The 27,210-nt window shown below is 43.2% G+C and overlaps 1 protein-coding gene and 1 long non-coding RNA gene across 2 annotated transcripts in view; both read right to left on the reverse strand.

Moving 5' to 3' along the window:
- Positions 1-16,379, reverse strand: part of SCCPDH (saccharopine dehydrogenase (putative)) — a 35,531-nt gene extending 19,152 nt beyond the window's left edge. The window contains exons 1-5 of the mRNA XM_041766035.1: positions 16,044-16,379; positions 14,406-14,518; positions 8,348-8,428; positions 5,885-6,014; positions 2,485-2,534 (exon numbers count right to left, since the gene is read on the reverse strand). Coding sequence (XP_041621969.1) covers positions 2,485-2,534; positions 5,885-6,014; positions 8,348-8,428; positions 14,406-14,518; positions 16,044-16,233 — 564 coding nt within the window. The 5' untranslated portion in view covers positions 16,234-16,379. The remainder of the gene's footprint in view (positions 1-2,484; positions 2,535-5,884; positions 6,015-8,347; positions 8,429-14,405; positions 14,519-16,043) is intronic.
- A 5,008-nt stretch (positions 16,380-21,387) lies between these two features.
- Positions 21,388-24,469, reverse strand: LOC121472130. Its single transcript, XR_005982781.1, has 3 exons — positions 24,000-24,469; positions 22,206-23,048; positions 21,388-21,971 (listed from the first exon to the last, which is right to left on the reverse strand). It is a non-coding gene; the product is annotated as an uncharacterized LOC121472130 (long non-coding RNA).
- Between the last annotated feature and the right edge of the window lie 2,741 nt (positions 24,470-27,210).

A 27,210-nucleotide genomic window follows, 5' to 3' on the forward strand; every position in this document is an offset into this window, starting at 1 on the left:
CCTTACAGAAACAAAAAGGCGCATGACTCCCCAACTGTGTGCTCACTTGCTCTAATAAATCTTTAAAAAATTAAATAAATAAAAGGCCATGGGGTGACCTGCCTAGAGCTACAACAGTCAATACATAAGCCACTACACAGCACACATACATTTCCATCATTGTGGGAAGACCTACTAGACAGGCCTGTTTCACAGTATATGATTTTGATCCTTTGAAATTCTGTGAGTCTTGCTTGATAACCAAGCATATGGTCTATGGTACAATTTTTTATGTAAAATAAAAAATCTCTAGGGGAAGAGAAAGATAAGGAGGGGCAGGAGAACAATCAGTGACTAGGGATACACAGAATCTGTCCCATCCTTGTAAAATTCAGGTTGTGTATTTTGCTTTTAAGAGGAATGAGAGAGGGAGCTGCACTGGTATGGATGCTTCAACTCTCTTCTCCTGAACTAAGCCCCAACTTAAAGCTCAAATAATAAAAATAATATTTAAAACATTTACTGAGCAATTTGCTAACTGCCAACTACTGTTCTGATTTATATTCACTAATTTAGTCCTCACACTCTCACAGAGACCATATGAAGTAGATACTATTACCATCTCCTTTTACGGATAAAGGAAATGAGGTGCCCTGAAGATAAGTGTAGCATACTTGCCCACAGTCACATCACTGGTAAGTGACAGAGCCAGAATTCAAGCCCAGGCAGTCCAGCTTCAAAATCTGTACTCACAAAAACTCTAGGAAGGCTTCCTGGCAAAAATCATTCACTCAATGGCTTTTTCATCCCTCTAGTAAAGGGAAGACACCTTTGTTATATCACCTCATCTTTCCAATTGCATCTCCTGCTGCTTCTTCAAAAGAAGCCTCTTTTCTATTCTACCAATTTTCTCATGGTCTCCCTGTTGTGGACATCTGGGTTTTGTCAGTCCTGTGCCAATTCCCTGCAATCCTCTACTGCAACATCTGCTTATAAAACACTCTTTCCTATCTGGAACTAGTTCCATGTTGGACACAGGCCTGACTCTCTGGACCCCCTGCCCCCCAGAGGCCTATAACCCAGGCCTAGGCAATCTGACTACTCCCATCACACCAGGTCATCCTGCAGGGCTCAAGAATAGCCACATGGCCTAATACTTAACTGATCTTTCTTGTCATTTGATACAACTCTGCTACCTGTTCCCAGGAAATTGGGAACATAAGGACAATGTATACCTGAGACTGCCAGCACCTTCCCTGCTGTGCTGAGCCTACACAGAGGAACCCGAAAGAAATGATAGAGGAAACAGGGAAAAAAGCTCTGATAATACCATTGGAACATCCAAATCCAGCCACACTATTTATTCACCTGCAGACATTTGGTTATTCAAATCAGTAAATTCCTCTGCATGTTGCTGGTTTAAACTGGGTGGAGCTAGGTATTTATGCATGCTCCCCAGACATCCAAGCATATCTCTCACTCTTGCTTCTGAGCCTCTGCTGAGGTGATTGCCTCTGATCTTCCAAATGCTCTTCCCTTCTCAGGGCTAAACTCAGCAAGGCCTCTAGGAGACATTCCCAAATTACTGAGGCCAACTATCAGTTCCTTTAATTCTCATACTCCAGTGGACACTCTCTGTAATCACAAATTTTACCCTGTTTTATATAGTTCTTTATTAACCTAAAACCACAACCTAGATGACCAGAACCATTACTCTTACCCAAACATGCCATATAACATCCAACAGCTACATCCTGATCATACTCCTCCCTCTTCTGTTCCCAAGCTCCAAGGCACCAACCTCTGACACTCAGTCCATGTGACAGCTTCTCCTGACAGCTCTTACCTCTGGCCTTCCAACTGGATTTTCCTACAGTATTTCACCCTATCTCTTTAAAATCTCTATTTCCTGCCAAGCTACATTAGGTTTGCATCTTCATTTCTGTGTCACACTACCTTGTTGTTGTTGTTGTTGGATGAATGTATTTTAAGGAGAACAAATACATGCGGAGGCTCACATGTAGACATAGAATTGGTTCAGATACAACTGGCAATGAAAGTCCTATCATAAACATGGGCCTCCAGGAATGCGACCATCTCAGGTCTCATGTTCCCAAGTACACTACACATTCAGTGACTCATCATCCATTTCTTTTATGGCCATGACAGCAACAGAGAGAACACAAGTGCCCTGACTTGCACTAAGGTGACAATTGTCTTGGTGGACAACATTTATTACACAACAAGGAGAGATATTTTGGTGTAACTCATCTGACACAGTGAATTGTGCAGTTGTTTTTAACAAAATTCTATTTTAAGTCTGAGTAATTACCAGCAATCTACCATCTTTACTTTTTAAAATTAAACATAGTGACTTTCACACCTTAAAAATTACAAATATATGTGATATTTAATTCATGTTAATCTGTTTTAGGAGGCATATATCATTTCCAAAATGTTTTTTCTGTTAACTTTAAGAAATACCTGAGAAACAGAAAAACTAACCTCAGGTCCGGAATGTATAGTCAGGAAACTTTCCACAGCAGTCAAGGTACCTAAAAGAGTAAGAGAACAGTAAAAGTAAAATTAAATAAAATCTATGTAACTAAGATATGCAGTAATAAATTATTCCCATTTTTAAAAAGATTTTATCTACTTATTTGAGAGAGAGAGAGAGAGAGAGAGAGAGAGCATGAACAGGTAGGGGAAGGACAGAGGAAGGAACAGACTCCCTGTTGAGAAGGAAGGCCAATGCAGGACTTGATCCCAGGATCCTGAGATCATGACCTAAGCTGAAGGCAGATGCTTAACTAACTAAGCCACACAGGCACCTCAAATTATTCCTATTTCTTGGGACCGTTTTTACCAAGCCTACAGCTGATATAGTCAGAAAAATCTATACTGGTAATAGTTTTATTACTGAAAACAGACTTATGAAACATAACTTTACCAGTTAAAGCCAGGTAAATTGTCAGAAAGAGTAGGTTAGAATAAAGTCTAAGTGCTAGTACTGGCAAAATATTTTCTAGTATTGAAACTAATAGTATAAATCTCTTCCAACAAGGCAACAATTTAGCTCACTCATTCACCCTGGAAGGCCATCAGCACACAGTTCTCAAAATTACATCTGTGGGATGAATTCTGCTTTCCAGTAAAAGTGCTTTCAAGAAGGCTTAGTAGTAGTTGTTTACAACGAATATACAGAAAACTTAGTGAGATGGCCTCTGTGATGGCTTATAAACTACTTAAAATAAAGCTGTTAAAATGAAATAAAAATAAGTGTAAATAACAACAGAAAAACCAAAGCCAGAAACAGAGAAATCAACCACAAGGACTAATACACAGGCATAGTAGTTAATTAATCATGGAGTTTCTCAAGAGCAGTAAGACAAAAAAAACATATGGGCAAATTATCAAGATCTGATAAAATAAAGTACAGCGATCTCTTAAGAATTGGTGTTTCTAGTTTTAATTCCAAAAGACGACTAAATCATGGGGCCTTAGAAAGCTGACCCTGAGAAAGAGAATGAAGAATCACATCATCAGCAATGATGAGAACCACAATCACCTAAATGTCACTAGGTGACCACTGACAAACACCTAGATCACGACCTATAATTCCCTGAGATGATTCTGAAGTTTCTCAGAGAATGCAACCTGGATTTATGGCTCTGTGATCTAACCTAGCCACAGAAAGAACGTGGACCACCACAATAAGACGTGGGCCACTTGTACCAATCAGTTGGGGCACTTGCTAAAACACTCACTCTTAGCATTCAGTATTTGAAAACAAAGTTTTTAAACAAGTCTTAAAGTAATATTTCTCCCTGAAAAGAAGGTATATTCAAAGTAAAAGAAACTACCAAATATTTAAAAAGTCTTAGTAAGAAATATGTAAAACCATCATGAAGAAAATAGCTGAACTTTAGAAACTTAAAAGTATTTTTTGATAAATGGGGATCTACCATGTCCATGACGTGAAGACTATATTTTAAAGATGTTCAGTTCCGGGGGCACCTGTGTGGCTCAGTCAGTTAAGCAACTCACTCTTGGTTTCAGCTCAGGCCTCTCAGGGTCCTAGGATCAATCCTGAGTTGGGCTCCGCACTTAGCGTGGAGTTTGCTTGGGACTCTCTCTCCCTCTCTCTCCACCCCTCCCCCCTTGGCGTGCATGCAACTGCACATGCAAACTCTCTCTCTCAAATAAATAAACCTTAAAAAAAAAAAAAAAAAAAAAAAAAAAGGACGTTCTGGGATGCCTGGGTGGCTCAGTGGTTGAGCGTCTGCCTTTGTTTGGCTCAGGGTGTGATCCCAGGGTCCTGGGATCTAGTCCCACATCGGGCTCCCCAGAGGGAGCCTGCTTCTCCTCCCTCTGCCTGTGTCTCTGCCTCTCTCTGTCTCTCATAAATAAATAAACAAAATCTTAAAAAAAAAAGAAAGATGTTCAATTCATGTTCTCTTTGGAATGGTTCTAGTGTTCCTCACTGAGTATGATATTGGCTACTGCTTTCCAGCATCTATTATGTTAATAAAGTTTTCTATTCCTAAATTCCTAAAAATCTGCAATCAGTAAATGGCATAAATTTTCAAATCATGTACTGAGATGAACATCTAGCTTTTCATCTTTGATAGTCTGATTGATGATTATATAATTTCCTAATAAACCTTGGTCTTGATATATTATTCTTTTAAAATTCCATTGAATATTTATTAAAATTTTATTTAGCACTTTTTGACTACTAATTTCACAAAGCAAAACCAATTTGTAGCTTTCTTTTTTTTCTGGTGCTATCTGGGGCTTTACTTTGAGTTAACTTTTCAATATAAACTGAAATACTTCCCATATTTTTAAGCTCTAGAACAGTTTATATGACACTGGAGTTACCTGTTTCATGTCATTTTCTAAATGGACCCTTTTAAAATATGCATGACATTAGTAACTTCCACTGTTTACCATAACACTGATTTTTTTTCCATTTTTTTAAGATAAAGGATTTTTATTTCTAAACTGGTATTATTTACATCAAAAAGCTTTCAAGAAGAGCATAATATCTGTTAAGACACAGAACTCTGTTCATTTTCTCAGTGGAGAGTAGAGCTGGCATTTCAACTCCGGAAGCTTAGTAATCCTGCAAATGTCTTTCTTTTCTTTCAAATTATTGAAAACTCATTATTAGCCTGAGTTTTGCAAGTATAGTCCTGAATATTTCAAATTGTATATCTATTGCTATTACCCATTATCTCCTTTTTTTTTTAAGTTTTTATTTTAATTACCTGGTACTCATCATGACAAGTACACCCCTTAATCCCCATCACCTCTTTCACCCATCTGCCTGGATCCTCCTCTAATGACCATCAATGTGTTCTTTGTTGTTAAGTGTCTATTTCTTGGTTTGTCTCCTTTTTCCCCTCTTTGTGTCTTAAATCTCACATGAGTGAGATCATATGGTATGTCTTTCTCTAACTTACTTCTTAGCATAATACTCTCCAGCTCCATCCATGTTGTTGCAAATGGCAAGATCTCATGCTTTTTTACAGCTGAAGTGTGTATATGTGTGCACATATATCACTTTTTTATCCATTCATCAATTGACAGACACTGGGGCTGCTTCCATATCTTGGCTGTTGTAGATAATGTTGCAGTAAATAGGGGTGGATGTATCTCTTTGATTTAGTGTTGTATTCTCTGGGTAAATATTTAGCAGTGCAACTGCTGGATGGTAGATTAGTTCTATTTTCAAACTGTTGAGGAACCTCCCTACTGTTTTCCAAGTGGCTGCACCAGTTTGTATTCTCATCAAGTGTACATTAGAGGTCCTTTTCCTCCACATCCTTGCCAACACCCATATTTTCAAAAATATAGAATGCTTCATGAATTCAATTACTGCTTATTGATTGATAATTACCGTTCATCTTATTTTTGGTATATATTACGCCCAGATCTGCTGGAATGGAGTCAAAGCCACTGCTTCCGATGATATAAACCCCTTTTTCTGCAGCTTTCTCATGATACTTCCAATACATTAACTCCAGAAACTAAAAGATTCAGGACAAAATTCTGGATCAGAGCTACACAGAAACATTTAAATCAGCATTAAATGACAGACCTTAAAAGACAAAGCAATTACATTATGAAAATGCTAACCAATATGACTTTATAGTGAAAAAGTAACTGTGAAAATGTTTTTCACTTATTAGGTAAATATTTACTGTGTATCTACAATGTGCCAAGTAGTGTGGTACACAGGCTGATCTGACTTAATGACACTATTAACTTTTTCAGAATGACTTTTATATGCAAAAGTAATATCTATTATGAAAACCTAAATATACAAAAACATACAAAGAGAGCGAGAAAACATAACCCAAATCGTATTACTCAGAGGGAATTACAGAAGTGGGTCTCCGCACATACACACACACACACACACGGATCTTCGCACACATGCGTGTGCACACACACACACAGATTTAGGATAAAGAAGTGGTAGGAAAGGGGATGTTCAAATCCACTGTCTTTACAAATTACTTTTATTTTTTTTAAAGATTTTTATTTATTCATTAGAGACACAGAGAGAGGCAGAGACACAGGCAGAGGGAGAAGCAGGCTCCATGCAGGGAGCCCGACGTAGGACCCAATCCCATGTCTCCAGGATCAGGCCCTGGGCTGAAAGCTGCGCCAAACCACTGAGCTACCCGGGCGTCCCACAAATTACTTCTAGAACAGTTTTAGGTTCACAGAAAATTTGAGTAGTGGGGAGTGTGCATGTACTCCAACCCAGTTTCTCCTATTGTTAAAGCTCTTACATTAACATTTGTTATAATTAATGAACTAATACTGATAACGCTGTCATTAGCTAAAGTCCATAGTTTACCCAGATTTCATTAGTTTTTACCTAATGTCCTTTTTCTCCCCCAAGATCCCACATTCCATTTAGCCATCATGTATACCTAGGCTCCTCTTGGTTGTGATGGTCTCCCAGACTCTCCTTGTTTTTGAGGACTGTGAGAATTTTGAGGACTTTTGATCAGGTATTCTGTAGCATGCTCCTCTATTGGAATTTTTCTCATGACTAGACTGGGGTTACAGCTTTGAGGAGGGGAGACCACAGGGGTAAAGGCCATTTCATGACATTCTATCAAGGGTATGTACCATCACCATGACTTATCAGTGTTGATGGTGGCCCTGAACACCTACCTGAGGTAGTATTTGCCAGGTTCCATCACTATAAAGCTGTTTCCCCTCCCTTCCATACTGTTCTCTCTGGGAGTAACTACGTCTGGCACACAAACATGGTGGTGAGTCATGTTCCCCACCTCAAGGGTGGAGTTACACAAGGTCTTTGGAATTCTTTTGCACAGGACATTTGTCTCTACTCATCCCCTTGCTCATTTTTAATTGGGTTTTTTGAATTTGTACTATTCCCAAGTTAGAGTTCTTTATGTAGTCTGGATCTTTATTAGATTTTGATACCACTTTTATTGTAGTTTACAGGATATCATAGAAATGTTTCATCATTTTCTTTGCCCTGGGATTTTTTTTTTCCAAAATAAGACAGGAACTGGTTTTGCTTTCATTCAAGTTTCCTACCTCTTCTTGAACCAATTTTGGTAATTCACACTTCCTTAGCATTTTCCAGTATGCTATATTGGCACATTGGTGATGATAAACAGTAGAGACTGCAGGGACAGAGGAGACTGTGGTTTTTGAGGAGCTGGGGTAGCTTGGAGCTTACTGAAACTCTACTTCCTGCGACCAGGCAACCTGATTCTTCTACATAGTGGTGGCAGGCCCTGGAGCTGCACGACTTAACCTTCCTCAGCTTCAATTTCCTCATCCACAAAATAGGAAAGACAATACTAACTTTATAGGGATGTGGAACATTCAGATCGCAAAAAATGCTTTATTAGTAGAGCGTCAGGCATGCAGTCAGCCCTCAAGGGTGAATACCTAAAATGTTTAAATTTGGAGGATTTTACACTGCCTTTTCTCTAATGTTGTAAAGTATGTGATTACAGAAAGGGATTTTGCTATGAAAAAGTTACAAAAGTAAGATTCTAAGAATTTATACATAGCACACCATTTTAATTAATTCCATGCACAACATGCAGCAGCTATAGAAATCAACACATTCTACATACAAAAGACCTGGAGTTAATGAGGTGCTAAGGAGGAAAAATTTCAAGAAAACCAAAGAAAAGACCTGACCATCACACTCTACTTCAAGCCATCAACAGAACACCACCTCTTAACATCAGGAACGGGTCATCAACTTCGAAAAACAGGTCTGTAAGACTGCACTAAATATTTTCCACTTCAACAAGAATTTGACTTGTTAATTCCATTTTCTCTTTTTCATTTTACATACCTGAGGTTCTCCACAGATGTCAATACAGCTGGTTCCATTTTCAATACATGCTTTTATCACAGGTTCTCCATGAAACCGATACTGGGGGAATAAAGAAAGCCAATAGTTTAGCAAGCTTAAAGATTTATTTATTCGAGAGAAGGAGAGAGAGAAAATGAGCACATGGCGGGGGTGGAGGTAGAACAAAAGGGAGAGAGAGAATTTCACGCTAACTGTTCGCTGAGTGCAGAGCCCAATGTGGGGCTCGATCTCAGGACCCCAAGATCATGAGCTAAGCTGAAATCAAGAGTTGGACAGTGAACTGACTGAACCCCCCAGGTGCCCCTTACTTAGCAAGTTTAAACAAATGAAATGCCATTGAGTTTTGCAAGTATAGTCCTGGTTACTAAGAATCAAATATTAATAAAGTAGTCAAAAGATAAATTGAGAAAATCACATAACTGAGCCATGCCACTTCTCACGGTGTAAACAAAGACTCAGTGGAATCAGAGCAAAGTGTGCTAACCTCTAACTGAAAACCAAACAGGAAGTTTTATAGAACAGGTAATTCATTTGAATTGAATTCTGCAGAATAAGGATATGCCAGGAAAAGAAAAATCCAAATAAAAGTACAAGTATATGTAAAGGTGTGAAAAAGGGTAAGGATATCTGAAGCACAGCATAGTTGAAAGGAGAGTGACAGGAGACGGGCCTGGAAAGCAACATGGGGGCCAGGTCAGGAAGGATCATTAGCATCATGCTAGCAAGACTGAACTTTTCTGGGTTACTAGGCTCCCCTAGAGAATTTTAAATAAGACAGTGGTGTTAGGCTTATAAAAACACACATTACTCTGCCTGCCATGCTAGAAAACGAAACCCATAGTTGGTAAGAAATGATGGGGATGGCTCTAGAGCAAGGATGAGATTATTAAAGAGGCAGAAATGACTGGGCTTGCCGATTAGACAGACAAGAGGGCCAATGGACATGGGGGCTACTGGTATTTCTAGCCAAAAAAACAAAAACAAGAAGAGAAGAAAGTTTTTTGTTACTATAAATGACATCACTCTCCACAAAGTTCAAGTGAGAAACCTAGAAGCTGTTTTTGACTCCACCTACCCTGGAAGTCGCCAAGTTTTACCGAATCAGTCTCCTCCCCTCTACACATCCAAATCTAAATTCACACCCTTACCGCCGCTCATGTGATTTACTACACATAGTAACAGGCTTCACTGCAGCCTAGGTAGCTCCATCTCTAGAGAAACACCAAATTATTATCCTAAAATAAAAATCTGATGTCACCTTTGCTTCCATAATGTGTATATAACACACGCACAGATATCTACATCTCTCTCTCAGAATCCTTCACTAGGTCTGCAGTGCCTGTATTCACTACAGTATAAAGTATAAACCAAATAATAATAATAATAATAATAATAATAATAATAATAATAATAATAATAAAGTAGGGATCCCTGGGTGGCGCAGCGGTTTGGCGCCTGCCTTTGGCCCAGGGCGCGATCCCAGAGACCCGGGATCGAGTCCCACGTCGGGCTCCCGGTGCATGGAGCCTGCTTCTCCCTCTGCCTGTGTCTCTGCCCCCCTCTCTCTCTCTCTCTCTGTGACTATTATAAATAAATAAAAATTTTTAAAAATAAAAATAATAATAAAGTATAAACCTCTCAGTATCTCACAAAAAAGCATCGGGTCACACCACAACCCCTTAATCCCCATATCCTGGCAGCTCTAACCTCCTAGTCGTTTCCTAAACGTGCTGTTTCTTCATCCTCCACTACGTGGAGTCCCCTCCCCTGCTTGGGGTTGCAGGGTTTGCTCCTGGCCCCTCCTGTGCCAGCTGTCTGGCCTTGGGTTAACTTCTCGTGCTCAGCTAGTAAGCTACAGCCTGATCACTACTCGTCTTTTCTAGAAGTACTGGTACACGCAGTAAAGCATTATGAGCTTTAGGAAATAACAACTCCTTCTGGAAAGAGTATACGCTTCCCTATTCGCCACAGTACTCCCATTGCCCACACTGTATTCTGTCTCAGCTGGCCTGCCTCTCCTCGGGACAACCTGAGGTTGAGGCTTCTGCACTAATGCACTAACGTCCCTATATTAATACGTATTGGTTTTTTTTTTTCCTACTTCTACTCTTGTACTTTTATGAGATAAATGGGCAAACAGTAACAATCCTTGATCTCAGAGAAGATATTTCTCCCCAGTGAAGCCAATTAACTTATAGCTTCTAACCCAGGGGTTAGCTGTGGAAATAAATATCAGTATATTTATTTGTGTTACTTTTTATAGGAAACACAAAGAAAAAGAGGAAGTTTTATTAATAGTGAATACATGAATTGACCTCAGCATGTTCCCTGGGCCATGGGAAGTAGTCACGTGTTGAATGGAAGCTACAAAAGGGATCCTGAGGGCAGCCTAGGAGAGTCCCATACACAAAGGGGGCCCCAGTGACACTCTCATTCATTTCCAGTATATTTCAATCTAATGCTTAACACATGCCTAGATAGTTTTACAGGTATCATTTGGTTTTTAACTAAACAAACCTTCACAAAATGGACAAATAGTTAAGAACAAACAAAAAAGCAGGTAACGATCCTAACTGGCAAAGTGAAAATGACAATCCCAGGAGAGCCTAGGAAGGAGGTTTGGGGGCAAAAACTTAGAGACTCAGATGCCTGTGAACAACTCAAGGAGAAACATTAAGAGGGTAAATGGAGCTACCAACCTGAAGTCCAGGGGCAGTCCTCACTGGAGATAACACAGGCATCATCAGCATACAGATGGCATTCAAAATGTTTTTTTGACCACAACCCCTGCTGAGAAATCCATTTCACATAGTAGCCAGTATACAAATATATCTAACTGATCTATATTATGAGTAATTCAGCCTATTTTCTATTTTAGTTTCATCTGATTGTTTTCTTTTTAATGTTGAGCCTCAACTCACTAAACTGATTTACACTACCGAATGTTGGTATTGTTAAATACTGTTAAAAAATGCTGGCCCAAAATGGTAAAGTAGGAAGCACAAAGATTTCTTTAAAAAAACACAAACAAAAACAAACCTGACCCAGTTAAGAGCTTCTTTCTGGGATGATGCCAAGTTCTGAAGATAAGATGGTGAGGATTACAGGACACTCCCAATGTACCAAATGCCATCGAATTGGGACACTTAGAAATGGTTAAAATGGTCATTTTGGTTATGTAGGTTATGTACACTTTATTACAATACTAATAATTTTTTTAAAAAACCAGCTTGGAGAGTGTAAACAGAGAAGAGTTTGTAAGGCTTGAGCTCTGAGCCTCTGGTACTTAGAAGAGGATGAGAAGACCAAACAGAAAGGACAGGGACAGAGCTGGTAGGCAGGTGGAAATCCAGGGAAGGGCCAGACCTCAGAAACCACATGCAGGAAGACGCAATCGAGGAGGGTAAATACCAGGAGCTTGGATCAAGGTGAGAACCAAGAGATGGCGAGGGGCAAAGCAGACCAGGGAGATGTGCAGAGGCCTGGCAACAGTGGTTTAGGATGGAATAGGAGCTGAGAAAGTGGACGTAGGAAGGAGAAAGAACACTTTCAAGGAGTTTTGCTAAAAATGGGGCACAGAAACAGATCAGTAAAGAGGGAGAATGTGATAAAAATGTCAACATGAGGTCCTCAAATCCTGCACCTGTGAGGAGCAGGGGCAGTCTTTTCTCAAAACAGGTAAGGCAGAGTCAGGGTAATACAGTATGCAACTGGAGAAATTCTCTCTTGACAGCTTCCATTGCCAAAGCAAAAAAACAAAACAAAAAAGCAAAATTATCAGATCAGTGAGGAAAGAGGAACAGGATACTGAAAACATGAAGAAAAAGAAGACACAAAGCTGCTTCAGACAGTCAGAGAAAGACAGGTCTGGGAGAGCAGGGCTGCTAGAGGTGCTGAGGCCTGAAACCACTATTTAAAGCAGGACCCGCAGCAAGGGGATGCACAGGTCTCCAGGGCTACTAGATTACTGGCTAATGGGGGTTCAAGTTCAGGTAAGGTACACAGGGTTGGTATAACCGGAAAAACCAGTTTTGGAGATTCAAAGGGGCACCTGCACCCACTGTTTACAGCAGCAACATCCACAATAGCCAAACTATAGAAAAAGCCCAGATTTCCAGAGACAGATGAGTGGATGAAGAGGTGGTAGATACACAACGGAATATTACTCAGCCATCAGAAAGAATGAGATCTTGCCATTTGCGATAACATGTTATGCTGCGCAAAATAAGTCAGTCAGGGGCACCTGGGTGCTCAGTGGTTGAATGTCTGCCTTTGGCACAGATCACGATCCCGAGTTTCTGGGATCGAGTCCCACATCGGGCTCCCCTCGGGGAGCCTGCTTCTCCCTCTATGTCTCTGCTCCTCTCTCTGTGTCTCTCATGAATAAGTGTCCCTCATCTTTAAAAAAATAAAAGAAAAAGAAGTCAGAGAGAGACAAATATTGTATGATCTCACCCATACGTGGAATTTAAGAAACAAAACATATGAATACAAGGGAAGGGAAGGAAAAACAAAAGAAGAGGAAAACAGAAAGGGAGACAAACCCTAAGAGACTCTTAACTCTAAGAAACAAACTGAGAGTCGCTGCAGGGGAGGGAGTGGGGGGATGGGGTCACTGGGTGATGGGCATGAAGGAGGGCACGTGATGGAATGAGCACTGGGGTGGTCTATGCAACTCATGAATCACTGACCTCTACCCCTGAAACGAAAAACAAATAAATAAATAACACCCATACACCCACTTACCCACCCACCCACACACCAGTTTTGGATTTTTCCAGAGCACTGAGGTGGGAAGGGCAAGGAGGTTGGCCGAGGGTGGACATGAGAATGGTTGTAGCAAGAGAGCACAGACAGAATCAAAGCTAATTAGGAATGAGATTAATCTAAATAAACAATTTAAATACATTTTTACTTGATAATCAAAAAACCGTTCCGCTTTCATTTAAAACATTATTGTCAATCTTCCAGATGCTTAGTTTCCAAATGTTTTGACAATTGTGATGGCTTCCTCAGGTCAGTAAATGTCACCGACATTCCCCTGGGACACAGGCCAAGAGTGTGTCCCTCACATCCAGAACAAACAGCAAAAGGGGGACTCTAGCCTCAAAGCACCCTCTGTCCCCACCCCAACTGCTTCTCTCCACCTCTTCCACCCCCATCCTGTGCTCAGCTTGCCTGGACCATTCCCCTGCTGGCCCCCTCTTGCCTTCTTTCTGTCAGAAGACAAGAACTACAAAACCGCCAATCAGCTCAGGCTCTTGCTTTCAACCATTCAAAGACTCCGTTGCACTTACAAGAAAACTCAAACCCTGACATTGCCCTCTCTCACATTCGTGTCTGCTCTTCCCTGGAACATCCTGCTCCTCAAATACTCCCACACCTCAGCCTCCTCACTTCCCTCAGGGCTGTACACAAAAGTGAGGTCCTCACAGAGACCTTCCCTGGCCACCCACCTCACAGAGACTGATGTGCCAATCCTTCAGTCCCCTTATCCGGTTTGATTTTTCTTCAAAGCGCTTCTCACTACCTACAACTAAACTTTATGTTTCTGTCTCCCCCACTGGATGGTAAGCTCCGTGAGGGAGTTTCAGTTTGGTTCACCCTTCTGTCTCAGGTACCTACACCAGAGCAGTTTTACATATAATGAATATTCAATAAGTATTTAGTTTATAAAGAATACAGGAATATCATTTATCAATAAATAAAAACATATCAGGGGTACATGCTCAACATTTTTTACTTAAGAAGCGTGCAGTAAGAAAAAAAAAAAAAGGCTGGCCAATGATAGCTGCCAATTAACAAACCAGGACACAATCCCTGAGATGGTGTCACAGAGAGCCTGTGTCTCTCTCAGGAGACTCTGGTCACATCCACTGGCTCCTCACAAGCAGTGAAAACTCCCCCACATGGGGTTGAAGCCCTGAACCAACTCTTCTGTCGCCTGTCCTTATGTTCCTCTGGAATATCAAATACCAGATACTGCTGGAAATGAATACATTGTTTGTTCCCACACAAAACAGGGTGAATGACTTACTGGTCCCACACAGTTGAGGACAACCGCTGCCTGTTTAGCCATTTCATCTAGTGAGGCTGGATTCGTGATGTCACAAATTATTATTCCAACTTCAGACGGGAGAGTCGGTCTTCCTGGAATAAGAAATAAATCGTCTGAAGCAAATTCTGATACAGTATTAGATCTTCCAGATCTTCTTTGTATAGTAATTAGGGATGGCAGATTTACTAAATATACAGACAAGAACTAAAACTTGTTAAAACTAGGTTAAGGGCAGCCCAGGTGGTGCAGTGGTTTAGCACTGCCTTCAGCCCAGGGTGTGATCCTGGAGTCCCAGGATCGAGTCCCATGTCAGGCTCCCTGCATGGAGCCTGCTTCTCCCTCTGCCTGTGTCTCTGCCCCTCTCTCTCTCTCTCTCTCTCTGCGTGTCTCTCATGAATAAATAAATAAAATTTTTTTTAAAAAACAGGTTAAAGAAAAGAAAAGGCTAGGAGAAAAACGGAGTTAATGCTACAGATTGATAGAAAAAACCTCAGTTACCTTGAAAAAAATCTAACTTAAGCAATATGCCAACAATAACCCTGTGTAAAATATTTTACAATCGTTTGGATACTGAGTAGATGACTGTCCTGATTTCCTCTCTATGGAGAATTCCATTATAAAAAGTTTCCCATCAACGACTAAGCAATTACACATGACAAAATACCAGGGTACAGCAGGGTTGTCAACATCAACATAAGAACAAGCAAGAGCTCCAAGGCAGAGACCACAGTCTCTGGAAAGAACACTCATTTTAGGCTTATAATAAGTAAATCGCTGGAATTAGTGGTATGCAGGTTTTGATGGGTCAAGGTGTGTTCCCCACAAGAACTGAGTCTGGGCATTAGGAATGGCCAGGTAGGTAGGCTGCACCTGGTCAGCTGCATTTGTTGGGCAGGAAAATAAAAAAAAAAAAAAAAAAGGAAGAGTGTATTTTAACAGTGAAATTTCTTTCTTTTGAAAAAGTAAAAGAAACTAAAAACACCAAGGAGCTCTTTGGTCACGACTCTGTGTGTTGGCGGTGGCAGCAGCGGGATCCTCTCCTCCGGGCTCAGGGTGCAGCGAGGAGCGCGATGGAGGGGCCCCAGAAGAACGCAGGTGCCGCGGGTGTGCTGGGGGCCGTGGGGCGGACCGGGCCGCGCCGCGCCGCGCCGAGCCGAGGGCAGGGCCCCGCACGCCAAAGACCGCGTCGGAAAACCAAGCGCAATGAATGGTGCTAAGAGCAAGCGCGCGCACAGCGACTGGAAGCCAGCACGAAACGGAAACACGAGGGCCACGGCGTCCCGAAAACCTGAGGAGCCTCCCGCCCACTTCCAGCCCCGGGGCGAAGGGCGAGGCCGGCGGATCCGAGGACACCAATGCCCTCCTCTCCCGCCCCCAGGGCTGGAGGCGCGTCCACCCCGCGGGCCCCCTGCTCCGAGGCCCGCGGGGCCCGCCACGCTCTGAAGGAGGCGCCGACGGAGGGGACACGCGTCCGCGCCGGCGGGTCTGCGGGGGGTCTGCTGGGCACCGAGCCACGGGGGTGTCCTCGCCGCCTCGCGCCGGCCCGCCCTGCCCCCGGGCGCCTCCCCCGAAGGACCCACACTCGCTGCGGGCGAAGCCGCCCCCCCGCCCCTTTACCCAGCTTCAGGGCGGCCCTGTCCAGCACTCGCTGCAGCTTCTCCCGGGAGCGGCCCGCCACCGCCCAGGGCAGGCGGGGGTTCTGCTCCCGGACCACCTGCTCCCGGGCCACCTCCTGGGCCACGAACTGGCCGGTGAAGCCGGAGGCGCCCAACACCACCAGGCGGTAGAGCCTCTCCTGGGTCGCCATGACGAGCCCACGGCGAGCCGAGGCCCGGAGAGGGCACAGTCCACCGCGCCTGCGCCTCACGCGGCGACCCCAGTACCCGGCGCAGCAACCGCCTCCGTCGCGGCCGCCGCCGCAGCCGCCGCCACCGCCGCCGGCAAGCCACGCTCCCGACACGCCCCGCGCGCCGCCGCTTAAGGGCCCCGCCCCCGCCCACGCGCCCACTCGCCCCGCCCCCGCCGCGAGCTGTTGCGCCCCCCCGCCCCGGGAGGGCGTTGCACCTGGAAGGAGTCAGCGGAAATTTCCTGGAGTCGGGAGCTTCCGCGCCCTCCGACAACTGTCCTACGAGCGCGATGCCCCACGAGTGTTTGCGAAGCCAGGGCAGCTGGAGGCCAGCGGGCTCTGGGGCCCCAGTCCGCAAGCCGCGACCCCGCCACCGCCCCGGGGCCCCCCTTCAGGGTTGTCACTGCCCTGCGGCTCCCTGGGAAAACAGCTGGGAAGCTAGGGAGAGCCTCAAAATGCAAAAGAAGTTTCTTGAGCTGTTACTCATCTATCCTGAAGCATTTTTAATATACAAAAGTACATTTGTAAATGCACAGGGGAGCGGAGACATCTCCTAGCAGGGAAGAAGTCCAAATAATGGTGTAGTTACTACCTCCTCCAGGAGAGGAGCTTAACGCCTCCCCCTTTGGATGTAGGAAATTGCCTAGTGACTTATGTTAACCTCAAAAATAACGCAGCTATTTCAGCAGCAAAAATGGGTTTATTCGGAAATAGCAGAAAATTGCAATCCTGGACAAATGAGCTCTGGCAAAATCAGATGCAAGTCCCCAGAACGAAGGAGGAGAGCTCTTATCTGTAGATGAAATGGGGGCGATCAGGAAGGATTTCATAAACAAAAAGTGCTTTGCAAAAAACTGGAAGCTCAGAGTGTAGTAGCTTCTCCTACGCTGAGCTGTGACAGTCTCTCCTTGGCTGGGCTGTTGCCAGGGCAACCTGTCTTCCTCCTGCATGAATGGCATCTACCTTCAAGGTCCTCCTGTCCCAGTTGGGTCTGCCATTGACAAGAGTGGCAGGGAGTGAGACCTCCCCCTACTGGCCTCTCCATTCTCTTCTAAAGGTGGCTTCCTTTTATTAATTTTCACACTTGTTCCAAAGAGTAGAATATGGAAAGAGGAGGGAGGGAATAGCTTTACGATGGAAAAACCTGGTAAACACCACCCCAGCCAAATGAACAAGGTTAACACCATCAATGACGAGGCATGTTAATGGCACATGCTTTTGCTACCATGTGATAGGGCTGATACTTCATCTCTGTGAGCTTCCCCCCCAAACCCTGTAAGTGCAGTCTGAGCATGATAAATATTCTACAAAATACCTGACCAGTACACCTCAAACTTCTAGGGCCATCCAAAACAAAGACTGCCTGAGAAGACATCACAGACTACAGGAGCCTCAAAAGACATGGTGACAAGATATAATATGGTATCCTGGCTGAGACACTGGGACGGAAAAAGGACATCAGAGAAAAGCTAGTGGAATCCGAATAAAGTGGACCATTTAGTTAATAATAACGTACTGGTTTCTTAAATGTGATGAATGTACCAAAGTAGTGTTAGATATGACAGTGGGGGAAAATAGTGAGGGGTTAAAGGGAACACTCTGTACCATCCTTTCAACTTTTCTGTAAATCTAAAACTATTCAAAACAACAAAAAAACAAAAAATAATTTAACCATTTTTATGCCTTTGTATCAGACACATGGAAATATATTATTTCATGTAATGCTGTTCAGCAAGCATTTCCAGCCAACCTGCTATCTGACAAGTCTTCAAATAGACACAACAATTAATAGACAAGGTCCTTGCCCTCCCTAATTGGGAGATAAATAGTTTAATTGCAGAACATGTGGTAAATGAGGAAAGGAACTATCTCTGGGACAGAAGAAATAAGACTCTTTGCTTTAAGAGTTTATTTATTTGAGAGAGAGCAAGCACACAAGAGAGGGAGAGAGAGACAAAGGGGGAGAGAGAGAGAGAAGCAGGCTCCCCACTGAGCAGGAAGCCTGAAGCAGGACTTGATCCAAGGACCCTGGGATCATGACCCAAGCAAAAGGCAGACATTTAACCAACTGAGCTACCCAAGTATCCTGAAGAAATAAGACTCTTGTCCTTGGTTACAGCCTATTGGTCATGCCCAACACTATGGCAGGGACCCTTGAAGAGGGAGTCTTCGAGAGGATTTTGGCCCAGACTCAAATAGTAGGGCTTTGATGTAGAAAGATTGTGAGAGTCAGGTATTCATTTATTCAACGAACATTTATTGTGTGTCATATGCATCAGATGCAGAAACAAGGGCCAGGGGATCCCAGGGCGTGATCCTGGAATCCCGGGATGGATTCCACATCGGGCTTCCTGGATGGAGCCTGCTTCTCCTCTGTCTGTCTCTGCCTCTCTCTCTCTTTCTCTCTCTCTCTCTCTGTGTCTCCCACGAATAAATAAATAAAATCTTTAAAAAAAAAAAAAAAGAAACAAGGGCCAGATTTTGAAGTAAAGTGGTATTTTAGTAAGTACCAAGAAGTCACCCAATTAGACTTAACATGCAGTCTTGATTTTCTGAACTCTCATTTAAGTAAGAGTAAATTGCTGCTTTTTAAAATTATGAAATGTATTGATCATACCAAAAGAGAGAAAACAAGTAACAAATGTGTACCTACCACACAACTTAAGAAAAATATCCCAGATAGCAAGGCTTTGAGCATCCATCCCTGAACATGTTTCTTTTCCTATGCTCAAGGTAGCCACATGCCTAAATTTGGTGTTTATCATTCCATTCCCCATGTTTCTGTTTCTGCCATACATATGTGTATTTCTAAGCATTATAGTATTGTTTTGTATACTTTGATTTTTTTATCTCCTCCTTCTTTTGCAGAACAGCTCTGGACATTGTGAAAATTTTCCTTAAATTTAGGACAGGAACACAAAACAATGTGACATAGACGTGCAGAAAGGCTGTATATTTTGGATTTTTTAATGAATGCTAATCCTTTTGCAACTTTCTTGTTTGGTAACGATGTCTTCACTTTATTCTTTAAAAAAAAAAAGATTTTTATGAGAGAAACAGAGAGAGAGAGAGAGGCAGAAGGAGAAGCAGGCTCCCTGTGGGGGGAAGCACAATGTGGGACCCGCTCCCAGGACCCCAAAGGCACTCAACCACTGAGCCACCCAGGTGTCCCTCTTCACCTTATTTTTAAGTGGCTCAGAACAAAAAATAACGTGTGGTATGCATTTGTGGAAGGTGACTAATATAATGCTATAGGCTTTTGGACAATTTGGGACAATTTTGTGCACTGCTTTTGTAGAATGCAATCATGGAATTCTTACACCTGTCTCCTTGAGCACATGCACAAAAGTATATCTTAATATATACCTAAGAATGAAATAGTTAGATCTAGAGTACACACATATTAGATGTTATCAATTTGCTTTCCAAAACAAAGTACTGACTTATACTCTCAGCAGGATATGAGGATTCTGTTGCTTCACGTCCATGCCAACAGTTGGTATTTTTTTAAAGATTTTATTTATTTATTTATTTATTTATTTATTTATTTGAGAGAGAGAGTAGGAGAGGAAGAAGCAGACCTCCCGATAAGGGCAGTGCCCAATGCAGGGCTCCACCACTCTAGGCAGGACATGATCCCAGGACCCTGAGATCATGACCTGAGCCGAAGTCAGATGCTCAGTCGACTCAACCTTCCAGGTGCCTGGCCTACAGTTGGTATTGTCAAGCTCCTAATTTTTGTCCCTCGAATGGGTACACAATGGTAGGTGTCTGAGTACTTATTGAGCACCTACTATATGCTAGGCTCTAGGAATAAAATACTGGGGATATTGAAATATACAAACCAAGGCTGCTGCGCACATTAAAATTTACATTGTAATACGGTAGAAAATCAATTTTTAAAAAAGATTTTATTTACTTATTCATGAGAGATAGAGAGAGGCAGGGGGAGAAGCAGGCTCCATGCAGGGAGCCTGATGTGGGACTCGATCTGAGGACTCCAGGATCATGCCCTGGGTGAAAGGCAGGTGCTAAACCATTGAGCCACACAGGAATCCCTGAAAACCAATTTTAAAATAATCTTACAGATATGCACAAGTTTACAAAAACATTTATGCTACAATGCTTATTTCAATATTACTTGTAATAAACTAGAAATGACTAAAATATCCTTCATCAGAGGACCCTTTTTTTAAAAAAGACTTTATTCATTCATGAGAGATACAGAGAGAGAGGCAGAGAGAGAAGCAGGCTCCCTACAGGGAGCCTGAAGCGGGACTCAATCCTAGGACCCCGGGATCACAACCTGAGCCAAAGGCAGACACTCAACCACTGAGCCACCGAGGTGCCAGAAGAATTTTTTTCAAAGATTTTATTTACTTCAGAAAGAGAGCGAGCATGAGCAGGGGGGAGGGACAAAGGGAGAGGGAGAAGCAGACACCCCATTGACCAGGGAGCCCAATACAGGGGCTCTATCCCAGGACTCTGGGATCACAATCCAAGCTGAATATAGAAGCTTAACCTACTGAGCCAACCAGGTGCCCCCAGAGGACTTGTTTAACAAAGTATGGTCCCAAATCCATTCAATACCAACTATGCAAGTGAAGAAGAATGAGGAAGACATATGTGTTGTGATCCAGAAATTGTCCAAAATACTTTGTAAGTGAAAAGAACAAGTTTACTAATAATATGAGAGCATAAATCCTTTATTTAATATGAAAAGGATGTGCGTATATCCATATAAAACAATGGGAAGAATACATGACAAATCTTCATAAAGCAATCGCTGTAAAATGCTTGGGAACATGCCTTACATGTAGTAACTGTTCAGTAAATGTAAGCTATTATTAGCAGTGCTGGTTATTATTACTGGGAAGTGGATTTGTATGAATTATGCAAGCAGAAAGGGACTTTTACTTTAAAATGTTTACCTTTCTATATTGTTAAAATTTGTGGTCTTTTAAAACAAGTATATGTTCCTTTTAGCATCACAATTTTGTTTTAAAGATTTTAATTATTCATGAGACAGACAGAGAGAGGCTGAGATATAGGCAGAGGGAGAAGCAGGCTCCCCGAGGGGAGCCCAATGTGGGACTCAATCCCAGGACCCCAGGACCACACCCTGAGCCAAAGGCAGATACTGAACCACTGAGCCACTGAGGCATCCTAGTGTCATAATTTTTAAAAAGGAGCAGAGGCTGGCTTTGCAGGAGGGGTAGAGGGGCAGTTGTGGGAATCATGCCTCACCACCTGTAGTCCTGTCTCCGAGACCAGGTTCCTGTTGCCCCCATGGCATATTTTTTGATCCATTTAACACACAACAATATGTATAAATCTCACAAACTCTAATGTGAGCAGAGAAAATCTTGGAAAGAAAGAGTAAATCTGTATGTGTCCATTTATTTCAAGCCCAAAAGCAGGCCGGATCTATGGTGACCGGCGTCATGGAAAAATTTGCTTTTGCATTGAGCAGCCCCAGAAGGTCAGGCTTTTCCTGAAGTAATCCTCCATCTGAAGGATTGACAAGGGATTCCTTCTTCCCCAGGGACCAACACAGAGGATCATTTGGTTTCTCAAGGTAGCACCAAGGAGAAGGAAAGCCCCCTGGTCCAACCAGAAAAGACAAGGTTGGCTTGCAGATGAGGCTGCTGGCCACCATCTTCATGAAGTCGGAGCCTCAGCCCTCTGTGACTTGGAACCTGAAAAGAGAAGAGAATGCCCAGAATCTCAACTCAAATGTTTTGCTGGGTGACACAGCTTGTCTCTGTGGGCCAACTGTAGCCAGGCCCCTCTGAGTCCTCTTCTCAACTAGGCCTCAACCTTGGCCTATAAAGACTCGAACAAACACTGATAACACAGCTCAAGGCCGCCTTCCTAGGATGAGGCTGGACTCCTTGGAGTGGAGAAAACTCAAGACTGCCAAAAGAACGTACCATTTGTTCTTCAACTCTGAAGAGAGGATCCCAGCTCCCCAGCCTCTGCAGGAGGGTAGTAAGCTCTAATTAGCAAGCCCTGATGACTTTCACACAGACCAACCCTTCTGCTCCACTCTTGTTCATTCTTCACTTCCTGGATACCCCCTCCCTCTTCTTTTCCAGATCACATCTTTTGGGTTCAGTTCACACTGGACTCTTTCTCTAATGCAATAATGTGTTACTAATTAAAACCTTTTCTTACCACTTCATCTACTGTGTGGCTTTCTACTTTTTTTAAAAAGTAAGCTCTATGCCCAACATGGGGCTTGAACTCAAGACCCTGGGATTGAGTTCTAGCAACGGAGACAGCCAGGAACCCCTTGGCTTTGTTTATCTTTGCATAGAGAATCAGAAAGAAGAGAGAAATAAAGGAACACAGAGGTAGTTCTAAGGCTCTTCCAGAAGAGAACTATGCTTGCAAGGTGGGGGCTGTAGGAATCAGGGGGCTCTGGAGGTAGAAAGCAGATGTAGGTATGACCCACACTCAAGAACCAGTATGACAGTTATGGCCAAATGTGAAGGGAAGAAGTAATGGAGAGTCACCTATACGTTGTTGTAATGGCCAGAATTACTGGTTAATCCCTAGTGGATAATGCCATGCTTCCAAATGTAAACAGAAGGCAGGCAAAGTAGCCAATACACTCAGAAAATCCTTCATAAGCTACCACATTTTAGAACACATTATGATCTTAGCATATAAGGGATTGCTAAACAGTACAACACAGGCCCATCCGATAATATCCATTGTTTCTACCAGTCTCGCCCATCATGCTAATAATGACTCTGTGAAAAGAAATTCATCTGAGTTGATCTTTTAGGAAAGTAACAGAAACTAAGTTCTTTTTTTTTTTTTTAACCAATTAGATGCTATCTCTTTTTCCTTCCCTTTTACATATCACTTTCTCTTTTTCCCTAACTAAAAATTTGTTCGTTAAAAAGTCTCTGTACAAATCCTCAGACATTTATACTTTATTATTTTTAATTTTTTAAAGATTGTATTTATTTATTTGAGAGAGAGACAGAGTGAGCACAAGGAGGGGGCTGGGCAGAGGGAGAGGGTCAAGCAGACTCCCTGCCAAGCAGTGAGCCTGACATGGGGCTTGATCCCAGGACCCTGAGATTATGACCTGAGCCAAAGGCAGACATCTAACTGGACTGAGCCACCCCGGCGCCCCTGTTGTTAATGATTTTAGTTTTAATAAACTCTGTATCCACTGGTGCAATGAGGCCATTCATACTGGCTCAAGAGAGTCAACTGTTAGATTTTCAGGAATTTTACGAGACAGGTGAAATCACATTGGTAACTTGAAATCCCCGTGGTGGGAGTATTTAGGGGGGCAGACCCTACAGGTGAAGGAATCAGCCCATGAGATGGCACCCCACTCCAGATGCCAGTCGTAAGCCTTGGGCCATCCATACTTTTGGCTATAAGCCACCTTCTCAGGCTTAATAATTTGCTATAAAGGCTCACAGAATATCAGGGAAGCACTTAAAAAGCACTTAACATCCTATTGCAGGTTTATTATCAAGGATATTATAAAGGTGGGGACGTCTAGGTGGCTCAGCGGTTGACCGGTTGACCGTCTGCCTTCGGCTTGGGGAGTGATCCCACAGTTCTGGGATCGAGTCCCACATCAGGCTCCCTGTGGGGAGCCTGCTTCTCCCTGTGCCTGTGTCTCTGCCTCTCTCTGTGTGTCTCTCATGAATAAATAAATAAAATATTTTCTTAAAAAAGGATATTATAAAGGATACAAATGAACATCCAGATGACGAGGTACATGGAAGGAAGTCCCCAAGGGTCCCAAGCACAGGAGCCTCTATTCCTGTGGAGCTTGGGTGTCTCACACTCCCAACATGTGGATACATTCACCAACCAACCTGGAAGCATGATGGATAAAATAATTTGCCATTGGTGGTAGAACCAAAAATTCCAGCTCTCTGGTGACAGGGTTGTTTCCTGGGGCAGAGAGAGGCAGGAACAAGATCCCACCCAGCATCTCCCTAAGGACCTTCCAGGATTTGGCTTATTAGCATAAACTCAGGTACCCTTGAAAGGTACTTATTATGAATAACAAAAGCTGCTCCTCTCATTTCTTTCACTCAGGAAATTATAAGACTTTTAGCATTTCTGTGCCAGGAACCAGGGATGAAGACCAACTATTATTTCTCATTATATCAAAAGATCACATGTCACAGGTACTCTTTGAAGTGCCACGTCCAGGACTAGGGGGCATCTCTGGGCCTTAAGCGCAAAATTTAAGGAGCCATCAAAAAACCCCTCAATAATCCTGATAAATAATATTTTTTAAAAAATCAACACACGAGTGCCTGGCTGGCTCAGTCAGTAGAACATGGGACTCCTGATCTCGGGTTGTGAGTTCAAGGCCATGTTGAGCATAGAGCTTACTTAAAAATAAATTAATTAATTAAAAATAATTTTAAAAAATAATGCAAGATATCCATGATGAACAAAATATGAAATTTCAAATAAAGATAGGACCAGGGCACCTAGTGGCTCAGTGGTTGAGCATCTGGGATTGAGCCCAGGGTCCTGGGATTGAGCCCTGCATTGGGCTTCCTGCTCAGTGAGGAGTCTGCTTCTCCTTCTCTCTCTGCCCTTCCCCCCACTCATACTCTCTCTCTCTCTCTCAAGTAAATTTTAAAAAATCATTAAAATACCTACTCTTTCAATTGTTGCATGGTAGGGATGCCTGGGTGGCTCAGTGGTTGATCCTCTGCCTTTGGCTCAGGTCTTGATCCCAGGGTCCTGGGATAGAGTCCTATATTGGGGTCCCTGCAGGGAGTCTGCTTCTTTATCTGCCTGTGTCTCTGCCTTTCTCTCTGGGTCTCTCATGAATAAATAAATTTTTAAAATCTTAAAAAAAAAGAAAAGAAGAAGAACATACAGAATGTTAGGTAAGTAGTGGAGGAAGAAAAAGTGGGAAGAGAGATGTAAATAGTCAGGGTGGTGCTGTGTGTGAGATTTTGGATGAAATGTCAGGGAAGACCTGACTCAGAAGGTGGCTTTGAGAGAAGCCCTGAAGGAGAAAAGAGAACTGGCTGTGCAGATATCTGAGAGAACATTCCAGACCAAATAATGCAACAAGAGCCCTAAGGTGGGAACACCCTGGGTACATCTGAGCACCTTTGAGAAGACTAGTTTAAGTGGATGGATGAGGAGACAGTGGGAGGACACAAGGCCCCGCAGAAGGCAGGAGGGCATAGGGTGCAGGAGCTTTAGGTCATAGTCAGGACCCCGACTGTCCTCTGAGTGAGACCGGGGTCTCTTTGGGGCAGAAAAGTCACCCTACTTCTTTTTTTCCCCAAGACCTATTTTTAAACCCCCATGCTGACTACTTTGTGGGGAACAGATTACAGAGAGACCAAGTTCAGACTTAGGTACATATTAGGAGATTTCACAATGATCTAGGTGAGGGGTGATGGTTTGTGTCAGGATGTGGACAGTGAAAGCGCTGGGAAGTGGTCAGCATTCAGATATCTTTGCAGGTGGAGTGAAGGGGATTTTCTGGTGGATCGGGTGGAGAAGGGAACATAAAGAGAAAGAGGGATCCAAGATGACTCTAAGACATTTGGCCTGAGCAGCTGCAAGTTTGAACGGTTATTAACTAATGCTCGAAAGACCAAGGAGGACTCCAGGGTTTTGCTGGCTTGGGGTGGACACTGGGGGCACCATTCTGGACCCAATAAGTTTGGGATGTCCAAGACATACAAGTAGGAAATGTCAAGTAGACAATTTGATCTTCTCTCTTGGAGCTCAGAGGTAGGATCTGGCTGCAGCTAAACCTTTGGGGCTCTTGGTTTACAGGTAGTAATCACAGCCATGTGGCTCAGTAACATTACCAGGAGCATGGGTGTAGGCAGAGAAAAGAGAAGGTCTAAGTTTAACAGCACTCCAGCCAGTGTCAAAGGTTAGCATGCTTCAGGATAACACACCCCCTGCTTGCTGATGCAAGGCCCTTAATCCATAACAGAACTAATCCCCTTTGAGATTGGCAGATCCCTGGCCTTGGGGAATGAGGGACCAGAACGTTCCCAGGCCACAGAGGCCAGAGCCTGTTTGAAGCCACCTTAGCTTTCAGATGACCCCAGCAATCTTTTAGCAAAATGTTTTTCTCTTTTAAGGCCATACAAAGGACTTTATTTGTTGTGCTCAAGATTGCGAATCCGAGAAAACCACCAAGGAGCCGACACAGATGCAAGTACATGAGGGTTTATTAGCAAGCTCGAGCTTGGATTCAAGTATACCCGACACAGCGGAGCAGGGACTTGGACCCTGAGGGGGGTTTTTATGGGCTGGTCTAGGGGATTTTCAGAAGGGGTGGAGGAATTTCTTAAGCTCTGTTTTCATTCTGATATGTGACTTTCTGTCAAGGGCATTAAGCTCTGTTCTCATTCTGATATGGGACTCTCTGTCAAGGGCATTCTGCGTTTTTTCCTGTAAAGTTCAGCTCTTATTCACAGGGGCCTAAGGTGGCTGTACTTGTGCTAATGCTAAACTTGAGGTGGAATGGCCTTAATTTTCTCGGCCTCCACAATTAACCAACCTTTGCACACCTGTAGACCTTTTCCTCCTTTGCAAAAAGAACAGACTACTCTTATACCACCCCCCGGTGCCAAGGAAGCAGATCTTCTCAGACAAACCCTCTCTGAGCATTAAGAAATAAGAATTTCTTGCACAACTTCCAAGCACCAAGCTTACTCTGTAGCTGGCATCATTGAGTCTGCACGTAATCAAGAAATGACACAGACCACAACACTCCATTAGCTGATCAATGCCCTTTAAGGGTGCCTGGGTTGTGCAGTCGGTTAAGCATTCAATTCTTGGTTTCAACTCAGATTGTGATCTCAGGGTCATGAGATCGACCCCCAGGTGGGGCTCCACACTCAGCACGAAGTCTGCTATTGATTCTCTCCCTGCTGTCTGCTCCTCCCCTGCTCCTGC

This window comes from Vulpes lagopus, chromosome 1 (genome assembly GCF_018345385.1).
Source record: "Vulpes lagopus strain Blue_001 chromosome 1, ASM1834538v1, whole genome shotgun sequence".
Taxonomy (NCBI): domain Eukaryota; kingdom Metazoa; phylum Chordata; class Mammalia; order Carnivora; family Canidae; genus Vulpes; species Vulpes lagopus.